This window comes from Quercus suber, unplaced genomic scaffold, assembly GCF_002906115.3.
Source record: "Quercus suber isolate HL8 unplaced genomic scaffold, Cork oak 2.0 scaffold_142, whole genome shotgun sequence".
Classification (NCBI taxonomy): Eukaryota; Viridiplantae; Streptophyta; class Magnoliopsida; order Fagales; family Fagaceae; genus Quercus; species Quercus suber.
In genome coordinates this window covers 146,195-155,973 of record NW_027069603.1, presented here as the reverse complement: position 1 = coordinate 155,973, position 9,779 = coordinate 146,195, and the positions used below count along the sequence as shown (strand labels likewise).

Here is a 9,779-nt window from a genome sequence, read left to right as displayed (position 1 = left end):
TTGAATTTAAACTCTTTTTTTTTTTTTTTTTGCACCTAATAATTCATGTGACACACAAATTTAAAAATTAGATAAAATACGTGACGCAAAATTAAACTCCAATTTAAAATTTAACTAGATTTGCTATCAACGAGAGAGAGAGAGAGAGAGAGAGAGATTTCTAAACTAGTTAAATTTTTCCGTATTTTGATAGACGTGTTAAATTTTGAAGAACTGCTAAATACCAAATTTGACCCCAAGAAATGTAAAATACCCAGAACGGAGTAAAAGAAATGAAATGAGTCGCCGTTAGTTATTCTCCGTTCCTTATAATCCGGAGAACCTCTCTGTCACTCGCGCTCATCTCTCTCGTTATCGAAAACCCAAATCCTAATACGGATTACGGAGTACGTAGCTATTTTCAATTTCACTTTCATTATTACAGAATTGATCAAATTCCGGCAGTAATTTTTAAATTTCACTACAGCGAATTAACAAGTACGGAACAAAAAGGAGCTTCATTTCTCTCTCTCTCTCTTAAAAACCTCTAAAACAGTCTCTCCCACATTCAAATACGCAGACACAGTGATTCACATTTTCACACACAGAAACAGAAACTAATTTAGGGTTTCAACTTTTCACAAACAACAACAACAACAACAAGTCCCTCGATCTCAAACTCTTCCTAGCCTCCACATTCCCATTATTTACACTCATACCCCTTTCCCTCTCACACTCACTCTGATCACTGAGAGACACTAACCTCCATGGAGGAATGGCATTTGGAGTAATTAAGCAATGAAATCAGGGGCTGAATTTTAGGTATTGATGGGCGTTGCCAAAGCTTGGAGGTTTAGCGTGATATCAGCGAACCTGGCTTTGTTACAGAACCAAAACGGTCACAACAATAACACAAACACCAACGCCAACGCCAACGCCAACACTAAAACCAATAGCAACAGCAATAGCAATAACAAGCATGTTGTGTGTTCGAGACCAACGCAGACTCCTACTACTACTACGACGACGACGACGTCGTTTCAGAGAAAGCCGATCTCGTGGTCCTGGGTTTGCGGCTTGATGCTCTTCGGTTTGGGCTTGATTTCGCTTTTCACCGGCCACGTGGCCTCTGATCTTGAATGGTACTCTCAGCGCTTGGTCAAGCGCAGCTTCTACTCTAGACTGGTAATTTTTCTCAACTCCACAAATATATATATATATATATATATATTTTTAGTGTCTTTGTTTCTATTTTAGTGTCTTTGTTTAAAATTGTGAATTAGATTGTGCTGGTTTAGAAACATTGCAAATGACAAAGCTTAGTTGATGTGGAAAATTTTGAAGGATGTGAGTCGGCGTGAGCCAATCGACATATGGAAATCAAAGTACTCAAAGTACTTCTACAGTTGCAGTGAGCGAGGCCGTCATTTTGCTTGTAAGTTCGTTTCTAATTTCTTTATATATATATATATATATATCTTCTACCAAAATACCATTACTTGTCTATTTACGCTATTTGGCTTTTGCTTATTGTGTGTTTTATCTCAGCAATTGTTTTAATTTGAATATTAGCAATGGTTAATACAATTTATCGTAGGCTGGATATTATTTACCATATATGCTTGTTAGGTCCATTAGCTCATCAATTTAATGCAGTGATTGAATTCCTTGTAGACACGTGTGTGCATTACGAGATAATTTTTGCTTAGGTTTGCTTTTTTTTACTAACAAGGGGTTTGCAATGCAATTTGCCACCCTTGTTCCTCGTGTGCTTCACTGGTTCCCTGGCATGATGCTCACAATGCTCGTTGAAGCTTCTCTTTGTGGAAAAGTATTTTGCTGGTCAAACATGCTGGACTTCCTCTCCTTGCTGATTTTACAATCATAAACGTGTGTTTGCGCGTGTGGATCTGTGTCTATTGTTGTCACTACCCATCTTAGTTTTGAACAATTTGCTGAGGCTGCTGCTTTTTAATTCAGAACAAATTTCCAGTGCAACACTGTAGCTGTTTAAATTTTATGTGCATTATTTGACTTTTAGTAGTTCATCTTTTATAGTGAGTGCACGTTTTTGAAAATACCCATACTTAACACCTGAAATGTATTTACGTGTATGTTCATTTATTGCTCTCACTAACACTGCTAATTTGAAATCTAGCTGCTGTTCGTGAACGATCATCAAATGGCTATTTGCTTATCGCAACAAGTGGAGGACTGAACCAACAAAGAACAGGAGTAAGCAAAGTTATCTTGTGATCTGCTAAATTTTCACCGGAAACCATCTAATAAAAGTTATATTAGTCAATTACAAGAACACATGACAATATATTTGCCATCTTTACTTCCTTTTTTTCAAAAAAAACAAAAATTATTTATTGTGGCTCGGCTTTTGTGATGGGAGGTTGAATTAGGTTCTATCTTTCTGTCTTTACAACGAAGTACTTACTCATACCAAAAAATGAACATACTAGCCTTATTGAGATGACAATATATTTCCTGCATTCAGATAACAGATGCTGTCATTGTTGCACGGATTCTGAATGCTACGTTAGTTGTACCCGAGTTGGATCATCATTCCTACTGGAAGGATGATAGGTAAGTTGATATTCTAAAACCTGCTAGCAATGGGACTTAATTGTGATTTTACGCCCCCCCAAGTTGTGATGAGATAATCAACTTAACAATAATTATCTTATTGAGGACACCTTATTTGGCATGCAGTGACTTCATCAACATTTTTAATGTTGATTGGTTTATTTCTACTCTTGCAAAAGATGTGACCATTGTCAGAAGAGTTCCTGATAAAGTCATGCGATCAATGGAGAAACCTCCATATACTATGCGTGTCCCAAGGAAATCCGCCCCTGAATATTATCTTGATCAAGTCCTCCCTATACTTTTGAGGAGACGTGTAAGTCTACTTCACTCAATTTTAATAAATGTTTCTTGTTTTAAATTTTGTAGTGTATATTCCTAATCAAACTTTTTGTTTCAGAATCATTTTTGGGCACAACTTTCAGTGTCTTTGAAGACCGATAGTCTTGATTTTTTTTTTTTTTTTTTTTTGGGGGGGGGGGGGTGTTGTTGAAATGAGAATGCATTTGATTCAAAAAACTGTCAATACAGAATTCTGGTATTCTAGTTGCATCATACCTCATCGAAATTGGTTTCAGTTTGCTGCAGTTGAGGCAATTAACACTCATGAAATTCTGCAGGTAGTGCAATTGACGAAATTTGATTATAGACTTGCAAATGATCTTGATGAAGAGCTACAGAAGTTGCGTTGCCGGGTTAATTATCATGCCTTAAGATTTACAAAACCTATACAAGAGCTTGGTCAAAGACTAGTTTTTAGAATGCAACAGATGGCAAAACGTTTCATTGCAATTCACTTGAGGTTTGTGCCTGTAACTCTTTCCTTTTGTGAATAAGAGTAATATATCAAGGAGGAAAAACAAAATAAGGACCTGGGGGAACCTGCCCATCAGCATCAAGAAGAGTCCAAAGGGGGATAGAATTGATGGGTTGTGCCTGTAACTTAAACAATTATAGAATTGGACAGATAATTTAAAACAAAATAAGGACCAGGGGGAACCTGCCCTTCAGCATCAATAAGAGTCCAAAGGGGGATAGAGTTGATCGGCTGTGCCTGTAACTTAAACAAATATAAAATTGGACAGATATTTTAAAATTTTAACTGGCATGTAAACCATTATCTGTGGGGCATGGATGCTCAAACAGAGAACATTTATCTGTGACTAATGTAACCAATCTCAATATTCTCAATTTTTTTCTTATTGGACATCCACAGACATGTACATTATCCACATTATCCATAGCATGCAAAGTTTTAATTGCCCTGTGAAATTCAATTGATTGTTGTTACAGTGTGCCAAATATGATAAAATTATGTTTCCAATGAATTTTAGTGTGTCTATATATATATGTGTGTGTGTGATACCAACTATTAAGTAACCAATCAAAAAAAGAAAAAAAAAAACCAGTAATAATTGATTATAAAACTAAGAACTGTCCTTTACCGATGTTCTTCATATAACATTGAATACAAAATTTATGTTGTCTGTATTTGATATGTGGATAATCCCTAGTTGGACTTATTTGGAGATCCCCTGTTCCTAGAACTGTTATTGACCTTAAATATTCCAAATCAGAGAAGCCAATGATAAGACTACTTTCTTTTCTCCCACCTCTTGCCTCCAGTATTCTGAAAATGCATTTATATAGATGTTTGTTTATGCATTGTTCTCTTACGTCTTCTGCCCTCTTTTTTCTTTTTTCACTAACATAGAAATGTTAAACAAACATGTCTATACTCTATAGATACATACATATAGCACATCTTCATGTAATTGAATTTATGCTTTTATGTTCGGGTTCTTTTGTTGTGGCTGAAACTGTTTTTATGACAGGTTTGAACCTGATATGCTAGCATTTTCCGGGTGTTACTATGGTGGGGGTGAAAAAGAGAGATATGAGCTTGGTGAAATAAGAAAACGATGGGCAACATTACCAGTGAGACTGCTATCCTTAATAATTTATGGTCTTAATATATTCATATTCTTCTTAACAGCTTGATGATGAAAAATTGTTGTTCAAATAAAAGTCAAACTTCTTGGTAAAATATGCAATATTTATTTGTTTTGAAGTGTTCACATCACATCTGGGTTCAAAACTCCTAACCAATATCTTGGGGCCACCCCTAAGGAATTCCCACCTTGTGTGTGTGGGATGAAGGGACTACACACATTTGGTAATGTTGTCTGGGTTTGTGACTTCTATTATAGTTCTTATATAACAACTCAAGGAGAAGCGCTAGCTACATCTACATTATACCCCAAATGACTAGTATAGTCACAATTGAGACTCCTTGTTGTTAATAAAGCCCAAATTAACCTAGTATATGCCCGATGTGAGACCTAGCACGCACCCACGCAACACACACACAATCAATATCCAGTCAATCTGGTGCATCACATCTACCATCTCTTCTAATCTGAAGTAAATGTTGTCTCATTATTTTTTTAGGATTTAAGCCCTGATGGAGAGCGGAAGCGAGGGAAATGCCCACTTACTCCTCATGAAGTGGGTTTGATGCTGCGGGCACTTGGTTTTGCAAATGACACATACCTCTATGTTGCATCTGGAGAAATATATGGTGGTGAAGAGACTCTGCAGCCTCTCAGGGAACTCTTTCCAAACTTTTATACAAAGGAGACTCTTGCCAATGAAGAGTTGAAGCCTTTTCTTCCTTTCTCTTCCCGCCTTGCTGCCATTGACTACATTGTCTGTGATGAGAGTGATGTATTTGTCACTAATAACAATGGAAATATGGCCAAGATTCTTGCAGGTCGAAGGTAAGAAATCTATTCCATTTCTTTTTTGCTTGGCATATATACACAATCACAAGAAAATGCACCGACTTTTCATTGCTTCATCATTTTAACTGTTGCACCCTTCCCGCTATTCTCAAATAAAGAAATTCTTCTGCCCTCTTTTTTTTTTTTTTACTAACATAGAAATGTTAAACAAACATGTCTATACTCTATAGATACATACATCTAGCACATCTTCATGTAATTGAATTTATGCTTTTATGTTCGGGTTCTTTTGTTGTGGCTGAAACTGTTTTATGACAGGTTTGAACCTGATATGTTGGCATTTTCCGGGTGTTACTATGGTGGGGGTGAAAAAGAGAGATATGAGCTTGGTGAAATAAGAAAACGATGGGCAACATTACCAGTGAGACTGCTATCCTTAATAATTTATGGTCTTAATATATTCATATTCTTCTTAACGGCTTGATGATGAAAAATTGTTGTTCAAATAAAAGTCAAACTTCTTGGTAAAATATGCAATATTTATTTGTTTTGAAGTGTTCACATCACATCTGGGTTCAAAACTCCTAACCAATATCTTGGGGCCACCCCTAAGGAATTCCCACCTTGTGTGTGTGGGATGAAGGGACTACACACATTTGGTAATGTTGTCTGGGTTTGTGACTTCTATTATAGTTCTTATGTAACAACTCAAGGAGAAGCGCTAGCTACATCTACATTATACCCCACATGACTAGTATAGTCACAATTGAGACTCCTTGTTGTTAATAAAGCCCAAATTAACCTAGTATATGCCCGATGTGAGATCTAGCACGCACCCACGCAACACACACACAATCAATATCCAGTCAATCTGGTGCATCACATCTACCATCTCTTCTAATCTGAAGTAAATGTTGTCTCATTATTTTTTTAGGATTTAAGCCCTGATGGAGAGCGGAAGCGAGGGAAATGCCCACTTACTCCTCATGAAGTGGGTTTGATGCTGCGGGCACTTGGTTTTGCAAATGACACATACCTCTATGTTGCATCTGGAGAAATATATGGTGGTGAAGAGACTCTGCAGCCTCTCAGGGAACTCTTTCCAAACTTTTATACAAAGGAGACTCTTGCCAATGAAGAGTTGAAGCCTTTTCTTCCTTTCTCTTCCCGCCTTGCTGCCATTGACTACATTGTCTGTGATGAGAGTGATGTATTTGTCACTAATAACAATGGAAATATGGCCAAGATTCTTGCAGGTCGAAGGTAAGAAATCTATTCCATTTCTTTTTTGCTTGGCATATATACACAATCACAAGAAAATGCACCGACTTTTCATTGCTTCATCATTTTAACTGTTGCACCCTTCCCGCTATTCTCAAATAAAGAAATTAAAAAGAGAAGCCTTTGACAAATGGGTGATATTCTATTGCTAGGGATGTGTAAGAGGGACTTTTCACTTCGAAACATGTAATGCATCTTTTCAAGTGCTGCATACGCCGCCAGTCTTGACCAATATAGATTCCCAGTTCTAGTATAGCGAGGAAAAAAACATATTGTCCTGATTTTAAGTTAATACAATTTGTCATATATTTTGGTATCTATACTATGATAAACATTATCATATTATAGATACCAAAAGGGACTAGTTGTGGGTTTGAGTCCGGGAATCAATCTCTCAAAAATAAAAACTGGTGGGCTAAGTTGTCTGCCAATCACCTCTCCTAGCCCCTGCAAAAGTGGGAGTTTTATGCACTTGGTACAACCTGTTTTTTTTTTTTTTATAATATGATAATCAGTTGCAGGAAATTTTATGTCTTGGAATCAAGTACTCAAAGAATCTCCCTAAAAGATAACGCTTTATGGTTTAAAAATGAGGTGAATCTATGTCAAAATGTGATATAATTTTGTGGAGGTATCAAGTGTTCTGTTAAAAGTACTGGCCTGTATGGTAATCCTTTCAATTTTTTTTCTCAGCTAAATTATACTTTTGCTCCTGGAAATATTGGATAGGTTCCAATTTAGGTCCTAGATTTTGAAAAGTTATTTGGTTGTTGAAAATATTTTCCTTTGAGAAATTACTCCATTTATCCATCAAAAGTGATGCTGGCACAGAAATTGTTGATGTGGCTTGTCTCTATGTTTTCCATGCTATCAATTTTTGTGACAGCAATGTCATCTATTTCAACGGTAAGGGCTACATTACTCTTTACTCAGAATTAATATTTAAAGGGTGATTTGAAACTTCAAAAAATTTAGGATCAAGTTGGGACTGGGACCTATTTTATATTTGAAGGGGCAAAAATATAATTTAGCCTTCTCTATTCCTATAACTCTATCCCTAAATTTATGTCCCCATTTGATATGTACTCCACGGCCTAGGCTAATAAAGTAGTGCAGTTATTTCTAACTACCCAGAGTTGTTCTCTTAAATGTACTCTGGGATGGTTTGATTCCGTACAAAGACACAAAGTAAATAGGGCACCAAATGGGTATGAATGGATGGTGGGTGGAGTCTAGGAAGTTGCAATTGTTATAGATTTCGGATTTGAATAATTATGGACCACTTTTGTTGTTGAATGTGGAGATCACTAGAATCTGATTGAGAAGCCTTCTTTTGAAACCCTTGTTGGAATGATTTCTTACATTTTAATATTACAGAACTCAAGAATTTTCTTGCATGTTATCTCAGCATTATGGATGTAACATGTAAGGTTTGAGTTTGAGGGATGTTCCATTGGTTCCAGCACTTCTTGTGGTTCTTGGGCATTGGTGTTCAAACCCTACAAGCGCCCCCCACCCCCCAAACAAAAAAAAAAGATCTCCCTTCCCCCTATTTACCTAGCTTTAAAAAAAATTGTCATCGTTATAACTGTAATTCTCATCAGTTAATTTGCTTTTGTTGTTGAATCTTCTGCTTGTTCTGTATGTTGTTTCTTTGTTAAATTTTTAATTTCATTTTATGGATATCGTAGGAGGTACATGGGTCATAAGAGGACTATCAGACCAAATGCGAAGAAACTTAGTGCTTTGTTCATGGCAAGGCATCAGATGGACTGGGAGACATTTGCAAGAAAGGTAAAATCATGCCAAAAAGGATTCATGGGAGAGCCAGATGAGATGAGACCAGGTCGAGGAGAGTTCCTTGAAACTCCGTACTCTTGTATTTGTGAGAAACCATTCAATGATGACGAAACCAGCTACAATGGAGATCATCAGTCAGAACAAGTTGCCATGGAATCTGTGGCAAAAATTAAATTCACATGATCGAAGGGTTGAGGTGAGGAGTCCACCAGTACAGAAAAAGAAGCATGGCAGAAGAGCCAACTTTCTTAGTAAATCAAGTGGACAATGAAGAGAGTAAAGGGGGATGCGTGGGAATTGAATGACCGGAGAGAATAGGGAAAAAAATTATCCCGATATAATGTGGTAGTTGGAATTAGTTCATACATCAACCAGAGATGGTGACGGCTCTAACAGCCTTTTCATCTCTAGTATGGCAAATTTTTATCATGCCGCCACAAAATTTTACCTAGAACAGCGAAATCAATCATGGCATCTTGTAGCTTTTTTATCTTTTTGGGTCCATTAGTTGCTGTTCAGTATCTCCGTTTTGATTGCAGAATTGACTGGGTTGGGTCCATGTATAGCTTGAAGTGATGAAATGCAATTGTTTATAAATAGTTTCTCTAGGGACAGCTGTGTAGGATTCTGAGAAACACTTGCATCAACAAAATTCAAATGTATCATATTGTGACTCGTTATGTCCTGCTTGCATTCAATTTATATAGTTCACATTAGTAAACCTGCTATGGATGACAACCTATGAGCGTAGATTATAGTAAATAAGTAAGTCGTTATCATTTATCAAATATCGATTGATTCTTTCTTTCTTTCTTTATCCTTTTTTTTCTAAAGAAGAGTTGCTTCAATATCTAGACGCTACAATTTTGCACCATGTGGAGAACTTAATTGCATGGCAGCAGCTCAGTCCGTGTAAAGAACTCACATTGATTCATTCTCCAACCATCGAATTATTAAAATAATAAATTTTAATAATTAAATTTTAATATTAGCCTGGAAAAAGCCTGATTCTGGAATTCAACCAAGTGAAATATGAAAGTGCTCCCATATAATTCAGCCTTTCAGCAATGACATATCATCTGAACGATTACTAGGGTCACGAACTTTGTCAAGTTATATTATGCATTTACTGCCAAACGATAAATAAATTCACTCATATTCAGTTACGCTGCTCTTGATTAAATTGGATTGAGAAAGTTAAAAAATATTACTTTATGGCCATCTAAGAAAGTTAGCTTGCCAAGAGCTGTATAGTTTAGTAGCATTGACTGGTTCTAAGAATAAAATTCCCTCCCCTCCTGTATGAATAAAAATAATTGGGGTAGTTCCAACAACACAAGTCAGTAGAGAGAACGTATGAGAACCAGAGGAACTACGACA

The 9,779-nt window shown here is 36.5% G+C and overlaps 1 protein-coding gene across 1 annotated transcript; it reads left to right on the top strand.

Annotated features, from left to right (window-relative positions):
• Positions 1 to 290: 290 nt before the first annotated feature.
• On the top strand, positions 291 to 9,120 carry LOC112028053 (O-fucosyltransferase 29). The gene is given in 10 exon segments (XM_024060705.2): positions 291 to 1,164; positions 1,324 to 1,414; positions 2,138 to 2,214; positions 2,486 to 2,574; positions 2,701 to 2,890; positions 3,195 to 3,376; positions 4,410 to 4,512; positions 5,026 to 5,354; positions 8,291 to 8,530; positions 8,532 to 9,120. Coding segments are annotated over 10 exon segments (1,797 nt in total). The 5' UTR covers positions 291 to 807; the 3' UTR covers positions 8,671 to 9,120.
• Positions 9,121 to 9,779: the final 659 nt, after the last annotated feature.